We start from the raw sequence: 22,397 nt of genomic DNA on the forward strand, positions 1-22,397 counted from the left end.
TAAACAACAAAGTAAGACCCTCACCTCAAAAAACAAAAAGAAAGTATCATTACACTACTGAGTTTCTCTTCTAGTTTACTATTCCGGGCCTAAAGTTTTTCATATTACATTTTTGTTGTTGTTGTTTTGGTTTTTTGTTGTTGATGTTGTTTTGGTTTTTTCGGGTTTTTTGTTGTTGTTTGTCTTTTTTTGTTGTTGTTGGTTTTTTTTGCAGAACTGGGGATCAAACTCAGGACCTTGCACTTGCAAGGTAGGCACAGTGCCACTGAGCTAAATCTCTGGCCCATAGGGGGTTATTTTTTTAACCAAAATCTAGTTGAGTCTTAGCACAAATAGTCATAATAAATAAAATAAGGCCTGAGAAGCATTATATTTCAATGAAACATAAGATGAATACTCTCATACCTTCTCTTCTTGTGACAGATTTGCTAATTCACTCCACTTGAATGTTTTACATAACCAATGTAAATTAACCAATGTTGCAATTTTTTTACCCTGGATTTAATGTAATAAAACAGTTCTCAACTTATTTTTATGCTTTCCTGAAACACATACTCAAAATTTCAAGCAGTTACTCTTACCCTAAACTAATGTTTTATGTATGCTTCACAAAATTATAAAGAAAAAAGTTATCTGATCCTTTAGGAATATTAAATTATCTCAATTATTCAGCTTTGAATTAGGCCCACAAATTATGTTATCTAATTCATTTAGTCCTCTTTTGAGTACAATTTCATTTCAAAACACACCAATTGGAGAAATTTACAGAATCATCTACTTTGATCTAAGTAAGAATATGTGACTTATGGTTACACATCATTTGTCAAAGATTAAATTCATTTACTCATACTAGTCCTATAGGGAAGGGAAGTATATACACAACCATGTGTATTTGGGATGCAGAAACAGTATAGAGTGCTAGATTTTACACACTGCTTATTTTCAACTCAAAATTTTAACTTCAAGCATCTCCCATCTCCAAGCCTCCCCTTTCCTCCATTTTAACAGAAAGAAAGAGGGGGAGGGAGGAAGGAGGGAGGGAGGGAGGGAGAATCCTAATCTCTACATTCAAGGGTATGATTCTTGCTGGATGTGGTGGCACACACTTGTAATTCCAGCACTCAGGAAGCAAAGGAGAATCACTGCAAATTCAAGGCCAGCCTGAACTACTTTTTGGAGACCCTGTCTCCAAAAAGAAAAAAAAGTCTGATTCTGATTTGCATATTTTCCCAGGAATGGTGGTACACACCACCATTTGGGTGGCTAAGACAGGAAGAACCCAAGTTTGAGCCCAGTCTGGGCAACTCAGCAAGACTTTGTCTCAAAATAAAACATAAAAAAGGGCTAGGAATATAGCTAAGTGCAAAGATCCTGGATTCAGTCTCTAGTATATATTTTTTTTAAAAAGTTACATCTTTCTGAAGGACTGTTACATTTTCACTGAAGTCTTTTACAGTTTTATTATACTGAAGTACAAAACATATAAATTACGTCACCTCTTCTATCCTAAGGATTTACTGACATTACTTCAAACACTACTATATGTAGACTTTATGCCAAAGGTATATATCATTCCTAATGTATCTGGTGTAGCCTTCCTATAGTTTTTTGAAATGTAACTACAACAATCCCATGCCAATTATGGGAAGCAGTTACCACAGACTTGAGAAACACATGAAATTGGATGTCACAAGCACAGCTACAATCTTTAAGTTAAAAATAAAATTCTGCAATAAACTTATTTTTATAAAGAGAGATACAGGGCTGGGATTTAGCTCAGCGGTTCGGTGGCCTGCCTTGCAAGCGCAAGGACCGGAGTTCAATCCCCGGTCCCCAAAAAAAAAAGTCACCTTAGAAAGAGAGATACAAACAAAGGGAATTGCACAAATATTTCACACATTTGTCACTTTTTTTAAGTTTCTGTGTCATTTATACAAAAGGTAGGAATAAAGAGTTTTCTCTTTCCAGCAACTATCACTAATGTGATTTCACACATCAAACGAAATTATTAGCCTCCTTACAGAGCCGAAAAGGCATGGAAATAATTTACAGTGAACAGAAAGGTTATGAGACAGAACTCACAAACCCTTGAACAATGATATCATTTGTATCCTAAACAGCCTCTGTTGAGGATTGGCCAATTATACTATGATGGTATTCGGTATTTGTATTTCACAACCTTCCATAGCTTATCATTAGAACTTTAAAAACAAAAGTTTAGTTTGACATATGAAAACACACAGTAAGGAGGGAGATCTGGGGGGAGGGGGAAATAGGTTAGAGAATTCAGTAGTAAAAACCAAACATCCGTGTGCTCATTTACCTTCTTATTTAGCCAGTGCCAGAGCTTGAGGACAGGGGGTAAGAAAGAGAAGATAAGAACAGTGGAATATCATTAGAGAATGCAATAATAGTATGAAAAGAAAAGAAAGTCACTGAGAGCATGAGAAGGAAACTGTCAGGAAAAATGAGGGAGAAAACCATAAAGCATTAACAAAATTTTTAAATCAAGATAATCTAGTGCTTCTTTAGGACAAACAATGATTGAAATGATAATAACCACAAGCTTTTCTGGTGATCCAGAAAATTAAAAATACATAAAATAAACTGAATGTCCACAAGCTTAGTGTTTCTGCCACTGCACTGCCCATCTCCTGATCTTCTTGCCATGCCTCCCTCATAAGCTCCTCCCTGTGCCTTGCCTGGGCACCACTTCCTCGACAAAATCCCCTTTATCACTCACTACCTTATCCATCAGTCATTTCCTGCTTAATGTACCACTTTATCCTATATAATTTTCCTACATGAATTCTAACTGTTAACACTTATCCAGGGCTTACTGAGGGCCAGGAACTAATACAGGGATGTTACATACAATAACTCATTTAATTCTCACCATTATTCTATGAGGTAGGTGCCATTACACTCACTTTACTGATAAGGAAACCAAGGCACAGAAAAGTCATAATACCTGTTCAAAGATGGCTAGTAAGCAGCTGAACACCACCGAGCATCTGAGTTTTTATGAACTGCTGCCTGTCCACTAAATGGAGCTTCTTTACTTTGTTTCTGTGATTCATCTGATTGTATCACAGACTTAGCACAGTCTCTGACAAAGAGAAATTACTCCAAAAATATTCACTCACCCCCTAGTTACAAAATTTTAGGCAAGTCATTTAACCTTTCTGGATTTTAGTTTGATCCCAATAAAAACAAGGAGTCCAAGTAAGTGCTCTATAAGATAGTTTTTTCCCATTTTTAAGAGGAAAAACACACAATACTTATTTAAGCTGAATTCATTCGATGCTACATGGACCATAATTCTAACTTCAAAATTTCATCATAAAATTAGATAGTAAATATTTCAACAGACAAAAACCAAACACGATTTACCATGGAACGGAACATTTCAAACCACATAAATTGTTAAAGCAGCTCAACCTCTAAAAAATATGAAAACAAAACAAAAAAACTACAATACCTTGCTGTCAATTTTTAATAAGAATTTCCCAAGCCCAATGATTGGCCATGGTGCTAAAGCCTCTTGCCGCTCCTTCAGGAAGCACTCGATGACCTGCCACCATACATGGCAGCGTTTCTCCAAGAAGTCCACAACTCCAAAGTGAATAACAAGCTTTTTGATTATCCACACTATAAAGAGGATTGAAAAAATACACAGTTATATATCTATGCTTATAGATTATATATACACACACTGTATACACAGAAAAAAAATACAGATTAGAAAAGCATAACATAAAAAGGTTCCTTAATTTCCTTGGCAAAATAGTAAAAACAGTATTAAAGAATAGTGTTACAAAGGGAGGGGGAGGAGCTCAAGGTGTTCCGAACAGATGAAATCAGCCTACTAACTTTTCCCACAATGCCCACTACCCATCTACTGTCTTCTCTGTGGAACATGGATGCCTGCAGCAGGCAGGGGTTGCTTTACAGCCCACATAAGATGCTCACAACATGGCGATTTCAATGACTACAAGGCCCTCAAACCTTCCCCCTTCCTGAATAAAGAACACTAACCCTTGGCATTTCCTCTTCTCCTTGCCTATTACAGCCGTTTTTCCCAAATTTTGTTCTTTTCTTTAGATATCTGACATGTAGTGGTCAGAAGGGTCTAAGGTATTCCATTCCACATCATGATTTGAAAAGTAAGGATACCACATTTTCAGCTGTGTTCTCATTGCTTCCCTTCATATTTCTGTCAGTCTGAACAGACACCAGTTATGCAGAGAAGCCAGCAAAGCACAACAGGGCTGCTCCAAGTGGCCCTGAGGATGTGCACTGCACAATGCCAGCGGGGACCTTATAAAACCACAGTGAAGATGTCTCCCCCTGGAGGTGAGCAGCTATGGTGGCTCTTCAAGCAAGACTTGAGAGTCCTATTAAGGACCACTGAGGTGGAGGAGCCAGAGGAAGTGTTACTGATCTATTTGGAGTCTGGACCATAATAACTGCTCCCATCCACTATAATATCCCTAACTTCAGGGATTTGTGTCCTTAGCCCTGTACTTATAATCTTCAGGTTTACTTCAGTTTACTATTTTTAACCAAGAACTCAGTATTACATACCAGTTAAATAATTTTTTCACTTTTAAATCCCTAAAAAGGCTCTTGCTATTGAAGCCCATGGTATTAAAGGCTACAGAAAACTTTTGAGGGTCCAAACTTGTTTATAAACCTCCCCACCCAAACCTATCTCCAATTCTTTTGTTGACCAGTGGTTATGATAACACTAGGAAAACTGTAACTCCCACTAACAAACTTCAAGGAAAAGTGAGTTATAACAGAAACCAGCACGTGATTTGTCAAAAAGAAAACATTAGGCGAAACCAATCCAGAAGAATTTAAGCATTTCTATAAACTCCTTAACAGAAGTATGGCCATAATGTTTTCTGTGATTTGCTTAATTACTCTGTCTTGTTCCAAGTGCCTACCAGAAGTTCTGTATGGGGACATAAGGGGCAGATACAAACTTTGACCGTTTACACTGTATGTTCCCTGAGCACTATACAGTGCTCCAGTCAAAATAAAAGTTTAAAATAATAGCTATTTAATTAACTGGCCAATTCAATCAGACTAGTCAGTGGTGAAAACTAATGATCTAGAATAAGCAAATAAGTTTAGACTTGTTCATGTAATAGAAAACAGGTCTCCAAAGAAATCAAAATCTGTTTTAATAATGAAAATTCCTGACATAAGTGATTAGGACTAGTAAATTTAGGAGGTACATAGATGGCAGAATTTACAGTCTCCACTAAAGATGTGATATATTTGGCATAGACTTGACTGCAATATGAGGAAAGTACAAATAACCAGGAAAGTATTAAAAACAAGTGCTTCTATAATGCACCAGAGTCAAAGAAAGTCCTCACTCTTGTCACCCTTAGAAAATAGCTTCTGCAAAACTCAACACAACAGAGGGAGCCTTAAGAGGCCACGGTACAGTATTATGGTACAAACAGGAGTCGACTGAATGAGTTATGGAAAATCATGATTCCCTTGATATCACACAGGTTCTACATATGTACATCTGTATGTGTGCATGTATGTATATAATTTAATTGTTCTGACAAACAAAATTCAAGATTTTTCCATACACATATCCCAAAGCTTTCATTTCCTTTGGATCAAAAATGCAATGTAAAAGGTGTATCTCACAAGAGCAGCTCTCAAAATTCCACCATAAACCTCAAAACCTATACCGTACTGAAAACATTCTCCACTACAGAATCACGGACGAGGGGCAGTCAACTTTATATAGAGCTAACAACCTCAAATTCACATGAAATTATAAGAGGCTAAATATTTTCAAGCTGAAAAGTGATTTCTTTTTTTCTGTATTGGAGATTGAACCCATCACGCTGAGCTGTATCTCTAGCCCTTTTTTTTAGTATTTTTTATTTTGAGATAGTATCTCACTAAGCTGCCCTGGTTGGGCTCAAACTTGGGTGGGTTCCCTCTGCCTCAGCCTCCCAAAGTGCTGGGAATGCAGGCAAGTTTTACCACACCCAGCTGAAAAGTAAAATATTAAAGAATTATCAAAGTAATAAAATCTCCAGAATGTTTTTCAAGCATACAATTTTTCTATTAAGAATGATGTAAAATTCAAATACTAAAATCTAAAAGTAAAAATTGAAAAATTCTTTGAAGACAAGATCCAAATTAAACCAGACAATGACCTGCAATCGGTACAGGCAGCAACTGCACAATCCACAGGTTCAACCAGATCTGGACAACAATGATGGCCCAGACGAGGCACACAAAGTAGATGTCGCTGGTTTTCTTCTTTCTCAGAAATGATGTTCCAATCTCAGGCCTTTGTCTGCCCAGAGTAGGTGAAGGGGAGGAAGGGGAGGAAGGGGAGGAGGATGAAGAAGTGGACAGTGTCGGAGGGGATTCTCTCTTGTCTGTGGTTTCTGAAAAGTAAAATTAAAAAAACACATACCATATCAGTCCACATTAGGAAACAGTAATACAGAACAGCTGATTAGGCTACCCTACTTTAAGCCTTTCAAATGTATCCTGATAGTAAATGCGTAACATTATATTAGGTTAAAAGACAAAAATTTTTGTATCTACATTGAAAAACTTGTGGGTATATCACTGACAGCGCTTAAATCTAGAAAAATTAAGTTTGTGGGTACAGTGTTGGGAGACAGAATGCTTCACTTTTACACTTCATACTGTTCAAGTTTTCTGTGACTAGTATACACACATTTAACAAAATAAGACAAAAAGTAGCTAAGAACCATAACTAGCCATAAAAATTATGCAAAATATATAAAGCAACAAACATGTATACCAGAATTTCTCTACTGAAGAATTTTTTCTTTTTTCTGTTTGTTTTTGTGGTGCTAGCTATCGGGGCTGCACACATACTAGACAAGTACTCTACCATGAGCTATATTCCTAGCTCTCTTCCTCTTTTATCAGAATTTTAGGTATATATTAGGTATATTTACATATTAGGTATATTTTCATATTTTTCTGTTTCCTAATAATGCAACAATTTTGTTACGATTCAGTACAGTGTTCTATTATTTCTACTTTCTAGTTTTGACAAGCCATACCATATGCATCAGAAATCATGTGACTCTTAAGATAGTATTACTCTACATATACCTTGACAATGGGAATTTTTAAGATCCTAAAGCTTGCATTTTGGCTTCCATTCAAATAATTACAAAATTATATCCTATTTCAGAAAGTCTAGAAAAAGGAGAAAAGAAATGAATACAAATAATCCCAACTTGGAGGACTATTTGCTCCTGTCTTGCACGTAGTTTCAGAGCTGTATCATGTTCTACTTAGCCTTTTTCACTCTCTCCTTTCAGAAGAAAGTCAGCTCGAGAGCCAAGGTAAAACTTTGTCTTGTTCTCCCTCCACTGAATTCCTAGCACACAGAATGTTTCCAAACACTAAAAAGCTGTTGAATGAATGACTTTATTTTTCATAAGCAGCCCACAGTAGCTCACTGTGTGCTATATCATGAATTCCTTAATGTTTCTTTTAAGGTTAAATGTTTATCTGGGAGTAAATTTTTACTGCTGAGATACCACCTTGCATACTGGTAAGTCAGCTCATCACACTAGAACTAACATTCCATCTGGACGTTTGGAAATAAAGATCAAGCTAGTCATAACATGCTTTTTTTATTTTGCTGAGTATCTTTCTAATATGGAAACTCCACATGGGTGGGTGTGGCAGATATTTATAAGAATAACTCCATTACCTAAACATCATATTCTTTCCCTTTTTTTTTTTTTGGTACTGGAGATTGAACTTGGGTCCTTGTGCTTGCAAGGCAGGCAGTGGAACCAGAGCTAAATCCCCATTCCTCTTTCCATTTTTGAAACATGATTCAATATGCAAGAAATAGAAGTGGTCCTACTATTCCCATGCCTTTCTTCCTCCTAGATATCCCCTCCTTTAGGACATATCTAAGTCAACTCTTTAAGAAGGGCTCTTTATAAATATTCCCTAACCCCAAATACCTCTGAAACCAATGGATATCTCAGCATTGTCCAAGATGGTCATGCACATTTCTTAAACTCTGTGAGAAGTTGTTTTGACTCTAAAGTTGTTATAAATCTACCAGATGCATCTCAAAGGAGCCTGCAACTCCAAAAGCCAGGACAACACAACTAAAGGAGTCTCTTTTATGGAAACTGTCAATATATACTGTATGAGGCATGCAGTCAAACTTTCAGAGGAAATAGGAGAAAAAACATCAGAGAAATAACCAAAAATGGGAGGAAAGGCAGCCTTTCCCTTACAAAAAGAAGGGTAGAGAGGAAAAGAAAAAGCTACTTGAAGAGACAAAATGAAACAAGAAAGGGGAGCCAACAGTTATAGAAGAAATGGAAAATAAGAAATGAAGATAAGGAAAGCTTAAAATGGGAAGGAGACTGTGGAAAAGAAAAATAGTATGTGGGGCCAGGATTTAGCTCAGTGGTGTCACTGCCTGCCTCGCAAGTGCAAGGCTGAGTTCAATCCCTGGTACCAAAAAAAAAAAAAAAAAAAGAAAGATAGAAAAAGAAAAATAATAAAAAGAAATTTTAAAGAATTTTTAAAAGAGGAAAGGGAAAGAGCCAAGATAAGAAACCCAAGAAAGTAAATGTATGAAGAAATCAAAGATGAGGGGAAAAGGTACAAAAACAGTACTGGAGAAAAAAAATGAAGGGCCAGCAAGACTATGCAGCATTTTATGATGTTAGCACCCTTCTCAATTCTCTAGTCTTTATAACTCATCTTCCAAAACAACTCTAAATGCATTCATGATATGAGTCACCTGTAGGCTGAGGGGAGGTCTGGTCTTCACTGCCTGACTCATACCCCGTGATGGAGATGGCCAAGTTTGCTAGAGTAGAAGCTGCCATGGAGATTACTTGCCCTGGTAATTCTGCCCCTGTAAAAGAAGCACACATTTAAAAAACTTTTTAAAGCAAGTGAATAGAGCAGGAAGTACTACACTATTGCAAATATAACACAATCCTAAGCTTTCAAGAGCAATAGAATAAAAATGCTTATTTCTGACCACTGGACCAGGGGTTCTTCATTGAAGAAAAATGCTTGACAATCAGCAGAAAAGTCTGCCAAAAATATAAGTCCCAAGACTTTTTGTGGGTCTTCTTCATTTGGGAACTTAATGCTGCAAAGTGTGATGGATACCAGATGTACAAATCTAAAGTTCAAGGCTTGTATTTTTTTAACTTTACAAGTTGATTTTAATGTACACTTTTGTTGAGAATAATGAGAGCTCCTATTACTCTGCATTGTATCACTAGATTCTAGTTCAGCATGAAACAGCCCACATCTGGTGTTTGTGATTATCACATTCCATAAATGAACATGGAAATTCTTGAAAATAAAGAACATTATGACTCCGTTTCACGTTGTATGTTCTATCTTAAGTTCTAATACATAGTACCAAGCTTAATCGTTTGTGTTCAATTCAAGGAAAACATTTTCTGACAAGTGAAGTTGATTTGGAATGATCGGTCTTTGACCTGCTATAGCAGATATGAGTAGACTAACTCACACAATACTGGGTTCTAGTAGGTTTACTTGCACACGAGAGGCTGGAAACTGTATTGTTTAGACTCCCTTGCAGCAAAAGTCTCACATGTAACGTAGTTTGTATCAAGCAAGTCCACCTATGCAAGACTTGGATGACTGCATATCACACTATACTTTGAAAGTCGCACAGCTCTCACATCAGTCATGGGGGCATACGGTTTTTCTGTAGCAACCTGTAAGTCCCAGAGTCCCAATTTCTAACTCACAGAAAGCAGCAAGTCATGACCCTCTGCCCTTTGGTATCACTGAACATTTCTCCTAGCTGCACTGTTTCTGCCTGTATCAGAACCAAGCCTAGTTGTCTGATCTTTCCAACAACTGTACCTGCAAAATTCCTAAATGGTAACCAATACCTCATATTTACACCAGCTACACTAGATTTTACTGTCCACAACTTAAAAGCCCTGGCCATTCCCAGTCACCAAACCATATACCCACATTCATACAGCTGGGACCTTATTTTTGGTACTCCAATACTAGGTGTGACAACATACAATTCTGCCAAGCAAGTGAAAAGAGCCACAACACTGCAGAAAGGCGATACATTTTAGCTCCAAATTAACTCTGCATGCCCAAGAAATTCAAGGCTGGTCACCTATCAGAGATAAACAAGCCAGGACCTGAGACAGCTCTTTGGTAGATACAATTGTTCAGATCAAGAACGCTCACCTAGCTCAATCGTACTCTTTCCATCCACCAAAAATGTTCTTGTGACCGGAAAGAAGTTTACTGTGAGGCAATAGAAGAGAAATTCAAACTCACAGTCTGGGAAGAAAGCACAAGCCACGTATCTGGATTGGGACTTTATTTTCCAGTCTGCATATCCAAGGTCCTTAGGAGATACAAATAATGGAGCAAAGACCGACAGAGAAGGACAGTGTCTATCATGTTACATGTATTCATCACACACTGTACTGCATGCTGGGGACAAAGACAAAGAGCCAGCCCTCTAGAAACTCATGAAAGAGACAAATAAGAATTAAAGAACCATAAAAAAGTATGTCAACAAACTAGGATTTTATAAAGGACTTGGTATTTTGTGAGGTCCTAAAAGAACCAACCTCATTTAGTCTGGAGAATCAGAGAAGGTTTTTCCTTAGAAGCGAGTTGATATATGTAAGGGGCAAGAAGGAATTAACCAAAATATGTAAAATATAACCTCTGGGTGGAAGGAAAAAAGAATGGCTGGAGAAGAGCCTGACACTGAAAAGTCATGGTATCTGGAGTGCAGACAGTTGGTAACAAACTGATATCAGTCAAATAAACAGGGCCGAGAGGCAAGCCAGATGGTCCTGGGCACAGAAAACCATATTAAAGTCTTCAATCTTTATCCAAAGAAGAGCAGGCAAGCACAGGAGTTTTAAACAAGACAGAATAAACCTCCAGTTTAAAACCCCTGTCCCATGAAAATTCTATTGAGATAAATGGAGCTGCAGTTGTAAGAAAAAAAATCCCTGTGTACCCTTTACCTAGTTTCTCCAACTGGTAACATCTTATAAAACTGTTGTACAATATCACAATCAGGATATCATCAGATACAAGATCCTGACAGTGTCATCATTACAAGGATTCCTCTCATTACCTTTTTTATAATTGTATTCACCTGCTTTCCATCCTGTAAATCAATGCTCCATTTTGATATATAATAAGATTATTCTTATTTGATTGGAGAACATTCTACAAGAGACCAAGAGTGGGTTTGGGGAGATAAGTTATCACACAACTATAGGCAAAACATCAACCGAGTGGTTACAGTGGTTAACTGAAGACGTAGAAAAGTGGCTGGCTTCAAGAGACGAGGAGGGGCAAACCTGGAGCACATTCACTGAAGGTGACCAAGTGCTGACAGATAACGTGTAAGGGAACCAAGTGAAGATTTGGAGGACACTAAAACTATGTTGAGACTTCCAGACAGAAGTTTCACAAACTGACTAGAGTAGAGAGAGGGCAAGATAAGAGTCTCATTAGTGTGTCAAAAAGATCTCTTAGGTAGGCTCCACTCAAGGGCAAAAATTGGGAACAAGTAAAGGCCTAGGACAATGGAATAGACAGAAAAAGGAAAAAAACCCTTAATAGTTGAAATTTAAATCAGGCGTGGTAGCACATGCCTGTAATCTCATCATTGAGAGGCAGAGGCAGGAGGATCAACCTGAGTTTGTGAGTCCAAGGCCAGCCTTAGCTACAAAGTGAGTTAAAAAAAACAAAAAAAACAAAGTGAGTTCAAGCTAGCCTGCAATACTAAGCAAGACAATAATAAAAAAAATAAAAATTTAAAAGACAAAAGTGGCAGGTCCCTGAATGGGACCCCTGCCCAAGCCAACCCACTACCAGCATCCACAGGAGCACAGAGATGACAAGAAGCCAGCAGCCCCCCTGCTGCTCTCACCACCACCCTGTTTATCAGCCAGCCCCAGGCCCATGACCCATGGGATTCTAAACTTTGCCACCCTCTCAACCAGTGGCCCTTCCCTACCCAAACTGCCCCTATCAACTGCATACACTCTCCTCTCAGAGCCATTGGCCCATCTGTTGCTGAAATTCTGCATGCCTCAGTGGTCTCATTCGTGCTTCAGTCTGACCTTACAAAAGGACTAGTTAGTGGTCCTAAATTATTAAATAGCTCTCTTGACAAGCACTTAAATTTAAGTGGTGACTCACTTTTGAGGTACCCTGAAAAGTAGTGGTTTTTAAGTAGCTGCAAAATAACAAAATCATTTTATTGCTCTCCATATACAGACTTTCAGTTTGGCTGCATTTTTATTTAATATAGCTAAATACCCACATGGTAACTAGTACATATGCTGAGATAAGAGACTAAGATGCTAGCTTCAAGTTCAGTGCAATGGTAAAAATTTGGTCACAATTTGGTATGTTAAGAGCTAATGTAAAGTAAGTGTGGAATGCAGCCCAGAAGCTGAGGCAGAAGAATGGATCACTGTGAGTTTGAACTCAGCCTGGGCTACATAGTAAGCCTGTCTTTTAAAAAAATAAAACAATTAAAATAAAGACTAACTCTCCAATTTGCTGATATCACTGAACTATACAATAAATGTTCAGTAACTCTTAGCTAAATCAAGGAACATTACACAATATCATTCTAGTTAATATACATATGATTCAGCAAACTTTTAGAATGCCTCAAACTTCGTAAAAGTATGAAAAAAGGAGCAGAGAAAATCAAAGATTTAAAAATTAGGATATAAGAAGGCCTAGCAACTGCTCTTATCAAACACACACACATTTGAATGACTTTTGTCTTTGGGGTATCTTTCAGCACTTCAAAGGCCCCAAAGGTCTAGACAGAAGAATGCCAGGACCATAATTCTAGGCAAGGTCAATACTAAATTAAAAAGTCCCAGCTAAAAATAGACATATAAATAAGCGAACATAATCTTGGGCTCAAGGACTAAAAACAAAAAAAGGAAAGAACACGAAGGGTTTCAAGTATCAATTTCCCCAGGGACAGGAGCAGTATGAAGTAGGAGATCTATTTAAATCCAAACAAACAGGCCACTGAACAGGTCAAAAACCCAGAGTCGGACACATAGAAATGGATGATACATTCAGATTACAACTAACTCAATAATGGGCACAGTAATTTTTTTAAAATCACAGAAAATAAGTTGTGAAGCTCATCTAAATAAGGAAGTTCTTCTTGTTCTACTCTATTCTTTTTCACAAGGACAGTGGTAGTTGCCAAAAACACATCTAAAGATGCTTGCTGGAAGGAGGCACTACATACCAAGTTAAGCCTCCCCAGTTTGCAAAGTTCCCTTTTGAAGATAGCTTCTGTTTCCAACACTAACATGTAAAATAAATTTTCCTCACAATCCCTTCTAGCATCACTTCAGGCAGGCCTGGATATGGACCAGAAGTTTCTCTAGGCCAACTTATCTAACAGAACCATAATTGGAGAATATGAGAGGACGATACTCCCTTATTTTTACCAATTTGGGCTTAACTGGACAAAACTTGTACACTCATATCACAAGCTATCCTAAATGATGAGGGCAACTTCCAGGCCTTCCCTGCACAGGTACTTCTGGTCACTTACAAACAATTACTGATATCGGGAAGAACAGCAGGAGCTGTGCAGGCTGGGTGTCCAGGCTACTAACGTACATCTGACACAGTTTCCCTTACTTTTGAAAAAATTCCTTATGCTCAGAGCATAGAGCTCTCTGACCCTGTTTTTTCACCTGTAAAACAAGTATAATACCAATCTCACGGATTGCTAAAAAGATTTAAAATTAAAATTTAAAATACCTACACAGGATGACACGTTAAGGAGCCAACAGTGCCTCTTCATTATGCTAGTGTTCCTTTTCTTACAAGCCAAGGGAATGTGCCAAGGCTGCCTTCCAGGTGCTATGGTTTGAATGTTTGTTCCTCCAACACTGACAGTGAAATTGGATTGCTATTGTAAGTCTTAAGAGGTGCCTTGAGATGAGGAACAACAGTGTTGAGTTGCCATATAATGTCACAAGAAATTCCTCAGCAGATGCCAGCACCTTGATACCAGATTTTCTAGCCTCCAAGACTGTCAGCCAAAAAATTTCTGTTTATTAAATATTATTCAGCCTGTGGTATTATACACCGCCTGTGCTGTTATAGCAGCACAAAGTGGACTAAGACGTCAGGTTTCTACAAGGGAGAGTCACAGAATCTAGGAGGCAGAGAAGATCGGTCCTGCAGTTGTAGTGAGTCAATGGAGCCATCGTGAAAGAATGAAGGTGCTGACAACTACAAATGAGTGGAATAGGGAGTAGTAGCTGATACTTTTCCATTATGACCCAGGCTTGGGAAAAGGAAAGAACACTGGGCTTAGTGTACAGAACCTTTCTTGCAAGTCTTAGCTCCACCTGTGCAACTGTGGGCAAGTCAGCTAAACTCTGAAATCAAACGTCTCCGTCTGCAAATGGAGAGAGCATCTATTCTACTGTTTTTTTGTTTTGTTTTGTTTTTGCTTTTTTGGTGGACTAAAAAATAAAACATATTCAAAACCACATAAATTTTTTAAGCTCACAGTAGGCATTTAAACATTTTTTTCCCTGACCTTATCTTGGATTTCCAGGAAATACCATGTGAGAGCTCCCCCGGTCCAAAAGAAAACCACTGAGTAAGGCCTCTGGGTTCAGAAGGAACCAGAACACTAATTCAGCAATGACCCCTAAGTTTTCTGGGTCTAGGAAGCAAAAAAAACTCATCATTTGAACTCTGAAGAAATCCAGAGAACTAATTCTGTGAGTCTAGTTAACCATGGATCATAAAAGCTTCTATAGGAGCAAAAAATTCAAAGCTGAAAAGACAGAGAAGGATTCTCACAGGTGACAACGGGCACACAAAAGCAAGTCCAGACAATAAAGTCATCAACCCATGCACTGCCATGCATTACCTGCAGGGTTCCAGAATCAAACTTTATTACAGTGACAGCTACAGTGGGGAAGTGATCAAATACAATGAAGTGCCACCCCACTATGAGCTAAACAGTTTTTGAATTTGATTCATAATAAAATAAGTTTCTAGGGACATGAGGAAAAAACATTAGAAATTTAGAGAAAATAGGGCCAGGCGTGCTGACTCATGCCTGTAATCCCAGCACTCAGGAGCTGAGGCGGAGATTGCCTGGAGTTTGTGACCAGCCTGGGTTATACAGTGAGACTTTGTCTCAAAAAAAGAAAGAAATTTAAGGAAAATATTTAAAAGATTTAGTTTAGCATAGTGGTACATGTCTATAACCCCACACTCTGGGAGGCTAAGGCAGGAGGTTTATTAAATTCAGCCCATCCTTAACAAAAATCTGTCCAAAAATAGGATGTAGCTCAGTGTGAAGGCTCAAGGTTCAATCCCCAGTATTGGAGGAAGGGGAGATTTAGAAGATTCACTTTATGATTGCAAGTATTTAGAACAGAAGTTCAGAAAAAGACCCTAGATCAAGAATAATCTACTTTAAAGCATGCTACAGAGTAAAACAAAATAGAATTTCCAAATATGTTCTCAACATCTGCTCTATGTTCCTGTGATTTCCTTCCTTAATACAGTCAAGACTTAAAAAAAAAAAAAAAAAGGAACAAATCTGCCTTGCATGCCAACACACTTTTCTGGGTTTATAGTTAATAATAATTGACCTTGGTCTTTCTTCCGACAATTAATGCTTGGTCTTAGAATTCTTGTTCTCACGGTTTTCTAGGCTACCATTATTAGATGACCACAATCCACACCCCCCCAAAAAAAAACCACCACTGAAATCTTTAGTGTAAACCCACATTATCCATATATTTGGATTAAGGTACAGTTGTCCCTCAGTCCACTGGGAAAACTGATACCCTCACAAATATTGAAATCTGTGAATGCTCAAGTCCCTTATACAAAATGATAGTATTTACATGTAACCTGAGCATGGTGAATCCTACCCAAAACTTTTAAGTCATCTCTGGATTACTGATATCTAGTAAACTGTAAAGGCTAAGTAAATAGATGTTATAATGCAGTTTTAAAATGCCTATCTATCTATATATATATTCAGTAGAGACACAACTTTTTCCCAAATACTTTAGATCTTAGTGGATTGAATCCATGGATATGAGGCCTGCAGATGCAAAGGGCTGACTATATTTAGTTCTGGACCACAGTACTCAAGAAGGAAAGCCATCCCATGGTCAGGGTAAAAGGTAAGCAGAGCTGTTGGAATCATCTATGATGATCAATCAGTGTTGTGGTTTGGGTGTGGATGTCTCCCCGCAAAGTCTTACACAGGCGAGTAAGTCACAGGGGGCTTTTTCAAGAGGTGGCTGAATCTAGAGTGTGATGCTGGGATTAAGAGCATTGTGATTGCTAAAACACTACACTGATTGGTTTGGCACTGCCCTAATCCCAATAGTCTGGATAAAAGGGGCAGAAAGATGCTGTAAGGTTCCCTTGTTGCTTTTGCTATCTTGTGGCACTATGAACTGTGTCTCCTGTGACGCCACCCAATTACAGACTGAAACTTCTATAAACTGTGAACTAAATAAACCCTTTCCCCTTTAATTTTGGGTACTGGGTATTTTGTCTCAGCAATGAAAGAATGTAACTAACACAAACAGGAATAAAAAAATTTAAAAAGGTAGCATTAACCAGAGGAAAAAGTGGAAACCACCAAGCTTTCTAAACCACTTACCAGAAGAAATTTACTCGCACTGCTTTAACACATAACTACTGTATGGAGTCTAAAAGATTATCAGCAGAAAGACAGGCTGAACAATGAAATTAAAATGAAAAGTCTTGCCAATTTTCTACAACCATAGAGATGTAATTAAGGTTTCTATGTTTCACACAGTTACCCTAAAGTTCTAAACATACATTTATTGACACAAAGAATCTTACAATTGTCAAACATCACTCATTTACCAAATAAAATAATAAAAAGGAATTTAATTTTTAAAAAACTTTTATTACAAGGTGCCTATATAAATATACCAGAATGCCACAAATAGGTTTGTGATTGGAATAAAATAAAGACACTAAACTGAGCTGGGTGTGGTGGCACACATCTGTAATTCTTGCACTCAGGAGGCTGAGGCAGGAAGATCACAAGCTCAAGGTCAGTCTGGACTTTGTAGTGAGACCCTGTCTCAAAAAACAAAATAAAACAAAAAGGTGCTATCTTTGTATGTTCATTAACACCAAATGGGGCTCAGACGTAATAAGGTAGAAATGCACATTTCAAAAGACAATGTTCATAATGATCCAGGTTTTTGTTTTAAAAACTCTAAAGGCATAAAAATCATTAGTTAACAAATCCCAAAAATATCTACTGAACCTAAAAAAATTCAGAAACATTGCAGGACATAAGATCAACATATAATGTAACAATGAAGCATGCAAAAAGGAAATTAAGAAAACATTCCTGTTATGGTTTAGTTTGAGAACATTCCCCCAAAGCATCATGCACTGGATCACGAGGGCACTATACTCACAGGTGGATTCATCCACCGCTGAGTTCAGTGGCTGAGTGTGCTGTTAGGAGATGGGGCCTGGTCACAAGAGGTGGGTGACCTCCCTGCCTCTTGCCTTTTCTCTCCACTTCCTGGCCACCATGCATGTGAGCAGGTTTTCCACTGCTATGCCCCTCTGCTATTCCATTTCTGCCTTGGAGCCAGTGGACTGTGGACTGAAAATGTGAGTCAAAATAAACCTCTCCCCTTTTAAACTGTGAGAGTTGGGTACTGTGTCTCAGTGAGAAGTGGCTAAAACAGTTCAATTCATAATAGAAAATAATAAGAATAAATTAAACCAAAGAAGTATAACACATATACTGAAAACGATAGGATTTTGCTAAAAGAAATTACAGTATAATTAATACATAGAAATATATTGACAACCATGAATTGGAAGTCTTCTTGGAGTTTTTTAGATATCATAAAAATGACAATACTTCCCAAAGTTACCTACAGATTCATTAATCCCTATCAAAATCCCAATAGACTTTTTTGCAAAAATAGAAAAGATGATCCTAAAATACTCATGGAAATACAAGGGATCCCAAATAACCAAAACAACCTTTAAAAAAGATCAAAAATGGAAAACTCACATTCCTCAATTTCAAAACCTACTATAAACTACAATAATTAAAACAATGTACTGGCTGAAGAACAAACAGGTTAATGAAGTAGAACAGGAAGTCCAGAAATAACCCGTACATCTAGGTTCAAATGACTTTTGACACAGTTACCAAAACCACCCTTTAATAAATAGTCCTTAGAGAACTGGATAGCCACATGCAGAAGAATGAAAACACCTTTACTGTAACAAAAACTGACTTAAAACAATAATTACCTAATTATAAGAAATAATAAAAATATAAAATTCTTAGAAAAAGTACAGTAAATATCCATGACTTTGGCAATGATTGCTAGATATGACATCGAAAGCACAAGCAATAAAAAAACCAGAAAATTTAAGCTTCAAAAATAAATGCTTCTGGAGCCAGGGATTTAGCTCAGTGGTTCTGCTGCCTGCCTCACAAGAACAAAGTCCTGCGTTCAGCCCCCGGTACCAAAAATAAAAAAATAAAAAAGTAAATGCTTCTGCACATCAAAAGAGACTATCAAGAGAATAATAAAAACCTAAATCTAGAAATTCCAGTTGACCCAGCCATTTCCCTTCTAAGTATCTTCCTGAAAAAGTTGAAGACATCATATTACAGTGATACATGCATACCTTTGTCTATAGCAACACAATTCATAATAGCTAAATCTTGGAAGAGCCTCTATGTCCATCAACAGATGAATGCATAAAGAAAATGTGTGTTTTTTCACATAATGCACTACTACTATGCCATAAAGAATAAGCTTGAGTCATCTATAGAAAAATGCATGCACCTTGAGGACCTAACGTTAAATGACATAAATGAGACACCATGAAATATCACATGGTTTCTCTTATATGAAAAACCAGAAATAAAAATAAAGAGCAAAATAAATAGGAAGTAAGGAGACAGATCCTTCTCAAATGAGAAGAGAATGAAGAGACAGAGGAAGGTGGAAGGAAGAGAAAGGGAAGGGCATGAAAAAAGGAATTAAGATGTGTGATGTGCACATGCCAACTCCTCACAGGGAATGTAATCATTATGTGCTGCCAACATGTACTGATAAAAAAATTTTTCAAAAAACCACACAAAATGGGAGAAAAAATTTGCAAATGATTCAGATATTAATAAGAACCTAAACTCAACAAAAAGGAAAACAACTTGTTTTAAAAGGGCAAAACAGTGAATAATAGACACTTCACCAATGAGATAAACAAATGACCAACAAGCACATGAAAAGATGCTTACTATCATTAGCCATCAGAAAAGTGCAAGTCAAAAACCACAGGAAGAATGCCAGGGCCAGGCATGGTGGTGAACATCTTAGCCTCAGAACTCTTGAAGTTGAGGTAAGAAAACTGCTGTTAGTTCAAGGCCAGCCTGGGCTGCATAGTGTGTTTAAGGTCAGCCTGAACTACAAAGCAAGACTGTCACCAAAAAAAAAAGACTGCCAGGCATCGTGGCACAAGCCTATAATCACCACACTCAGAAGGCTGAAGTGGGAGGACTTCTGTGAGTTCAGCCAGCCTGGGCTACAGTGTTCAAGGCCAGCCTGAACAACACAGCAAGACCCAGTCTAAAACAAAGCAAACAAATGCACAATAAGATACCATTTCACATCCCCAATACTAGCTATTATCAAAAATTGAAAATAGAGCCAGGCGTGGTGGCACATGCCTGTAATCCCAGCACTCGGGAGGCTGAGGCAGGAGGATCACTGTGAGTTCAAGACCAGCCTGGCCTAAATAGTGAGTTCCAGGTCAGTCTCAACTACATAGTGAGACCCTGTCTCAAAAAACCAAAAAAATGAAAATAATGAGCACTAGCAAGGCTGTGGAGAAAATGGAATCCTCATGCATTGCTGGTGGAAATGTAAAAGAGTGTAATTACTATGGAAAATGATGCAGCAGATCCTAAAATAGTTATACACAGAAATACTGTATGATCAAGTAATTCCACTCTTAGGTAAATACTCAAAATATCTTGCAAATGGATGCAAGTATTGAAAAATTACAGGTACCCAATTAATATGTTCAATTTTTATTTATCAATTAAAATATAAAAATAAAATTCAACTTTTAAAAATATTAAAAATGGGTAGTCAAGCTCTTTGGTCTCAGCAGCAGAAGTGAGACAACAAAGGGAGCCTCATCTTTTGGAAAGGGCTGTCATAAGCCACATATACGGTGCCACTACTGTGCCTCTAAGGCCCAGCACCTTCGGAAGTCAACCTGTAGAAAATGTGGCTACCCTGCCAAGCACAAGAGAAAGTGTAACTGGAGTGTGAAGGCTAAAAGATGTATGAAATACCACCAGGCAATGAGGCTCTTAAAAATCAGACACTGCAGATTCAGGCATGGTTTTTATGAAGGAACAATACCTAAACCTAAGAGAGCAGCTGTCGTAGCATCCAGGTCATCCTGAGAATTTCAGCCATTACTCAAAATAAATATTTTGTTTGAAAGAAAGAAACAGCAGGAGGGAAGGAAGGAGAGAAAGAAAGAAGGAAGATGGAGAGATGGGGGCAGGGAGAAGGAAGAGAGGGAGGGAAGGAGGGACGGAAATTGGGTATTCAAATCTGTGAACACAAATGTTCACAGCAGCACTATTCATAATATCCCAAAGGTAGAAGTTAGCCAAACTTTCATCAAGTGATGAATGGATAAACAAAATGTGGTTAGGGATATTATCCATACAGCCTTAAAAAGGAATAAAGTACTAATACACATACAGAATGTCCTAGTAGGGTGATTGGGGGGGTTGCTCTGAGCTGCATCTCCACCCCTTTTCTTTTTCTTTTATTTTACATTTGAGACACAGTCTCACTAAGTTGCCCAAGCTCGGCTTAAACTTTCAATCCTCCTGCCTCAGCCTCCCCAAATATTGGGATTACAGGCATGCACCACCACTCCTGGCTTGGATTGATTAAAATATCATGGAATGAGAGGTGATGGTTACACAATTATTATGAACATATGAAATGCTATTTAGAATGGTTTATGGATACAGTAATTTCATATAATAGGAATTATAACTCAATAAAAATACAAAAAAGTCTAAAACCCTAGCATATTTTAAATAAATTTATTTTCTCTTCAGAAACCACATGGGTTATTGAACAGATTCAAAGCTATATTTCATCATAACATCTTTTTATAAAGTTATTCTCCAAAATACATTTCGGAAAAATATTCACAGAATGCTCTATTTCTTACCAGCAGACTCTTGTTCATTCTGTTTTTCATAGAGGGTGCCCACAGACATCAGGAAAACAATAACCAAGAATACTGGAATTCTCCACGAGCCAGCCAGGGATGCTGAAAATCATTAACAATTAACATTTTTTAGCAAAATGAAAACCTAGCACTTGTTTTTAAAACACTTGCTTTTTCTAGACTAACAGAATAATTTGGTATACATACTAATTTCAAAATTATTACAGGAAAAAAAAGTTTTGAAAATGTCATCAAGCAGATCTCACTGTTGAAGTGGGGGTGGAGAGGTGGTGCTGAGTATTGAACCCAGGGCTTTGCACATGCTAGGCAAGCACTCTACCACTGAGCTATATCTGTAGCCCTCAATTCGGGGATTCTTGACACAAGTTCATCCTTGCTCAAACTGCATTCTAAAAGATCATGCACACGCCAGCCTGTCCTTAACAGGTCTGTATCACCTAATGAATCCAGTCCCAGACTAAAAGCATATGCCAAATTTAAGACCATTCTAAACCCAAACTACCCATTAGACCCCAGAATGTGCAGAATCAAGCACAAATCCTAAAGTCATGGAGCCTGACTTGGTTTTCTGAGTATACCACTGGGCATGAACAATCTCTAGAAAAAGGACCCAATGCCCAAGAGAGCACAGCAAAAGCTCCAATGTATGCTCCTCAGAATGCAGTATAAATGAAATTAACCAATCATCAAGGACTAGGTCTCCATCCTAACCATTTGAATTTCCAGGTCAGTCAGGAACTTTGTGGACTGCCTGTCTCCTGCCTCTGCCTTCCCCAAATTCAAAATGAGTCACATGAGATCTTGAAGATAAACTCTAGCATATCAACTCAACAAAGTTAGAAAATACTTTGTTCAACACCAGACTCTAAGCAGAGACATTTTTAGTGTCTTATATATTTTTTATTTATAATAAGTAGCTCTAAAACTACCTTAGGCTATCTACTACTCCGTTACTGAATTTTGCTTTTAAATTTAAATTCTCTATTTTCCTATAA

At 37.7% G+C, this 22,397-nt stretch overlaps 2 protein-coding genes across 4 annotated transcripts in view; one reads left to right on the forward strand and one right to left on the reverse strand.

The window, feature by feature from the left end:
- Window positions 1–22,397, reverse strand: part of Tmem245 (transmembrane protein 245) — a 98,746-nt gene that overhangs the window by 66,316 nt on the left and 10,033 nt on the right. For 2 of the 3 annotated variants that reach the window (XM_010639291.2, XM_033758972.1), the window contains exons 3-6: window positions 21,382–21,483; window positions 8,810–8,926; window positions 6,198–6,434; window positions 3,482–3,651 (exon numbers count right to left, since the gene is read on the reverse strand). In XM_010639291.2, the coding sequence (XP_010637593.1) occupies window positions 3,482–3,651; window positions 6,198–6,434; window positions 8,810–8,926; window positions 21,382–21,483 (626 nt within the window). Of the gene's footprint in view, window positions 1–2,323; window positions 2,348–3,481; window positions 3,652–6,197; window positions 6,435–8,809; window positions 8,927–21,381; window positions 21,484–22,397 lie in introns of all 3 variants that reach the window. The other variant, XM_010639290.2, reaches the window with a different exon arrangement.
- On the forward strand, window positions 19,475–20,590 carry LOC117284342 (60S ribosomal protein L37-like). Its single transcript, XM_033759170.1, has 2 exons — window positions 19,475–19,515; window positions 20,287–20,590. The coding sequence occupies exons 1-2, from the start codon at window positions 19,475–19,477 to the stop codon at window positions 20,588–20,590; spliced, it is 345 nt and encodes a 114-aa protein (XP_033615061.1).

The sequence above is a fragment of the Fukomys damarensis genome, unplaced genomic scaffold (assembly GCF_012274545.1).
Source record: "Fukomys damarensis isolate Sample0158 unplaced genomic scaffold, DMR_v1.0_HiC HiC_scaffold_36, whole genome shotgun sequence".
NCBI lineage: Eukaryota > Metazoa > Chordata > Mammalia > Rodentia > Bathyergidae > Fukomys > Fukomys damarensis.

Bases quoted from the DNA above. Each gene is read 5' to 3' on its own strand.
- LOC117284342 (XM_033759170.1), top strand. From the start codon at position 19,475: ATGGTGGTGAACATCTTAGCCTCAGAACTCTTGAAGTTGAG. The intron at 19,516-20,286 runs GTAAGAAAACTG...CTTTGGTCTCAG, and splicing joins TCAGAACTCTTGAAGTTGAG to CAGCAGAAGTGAGACAACAA.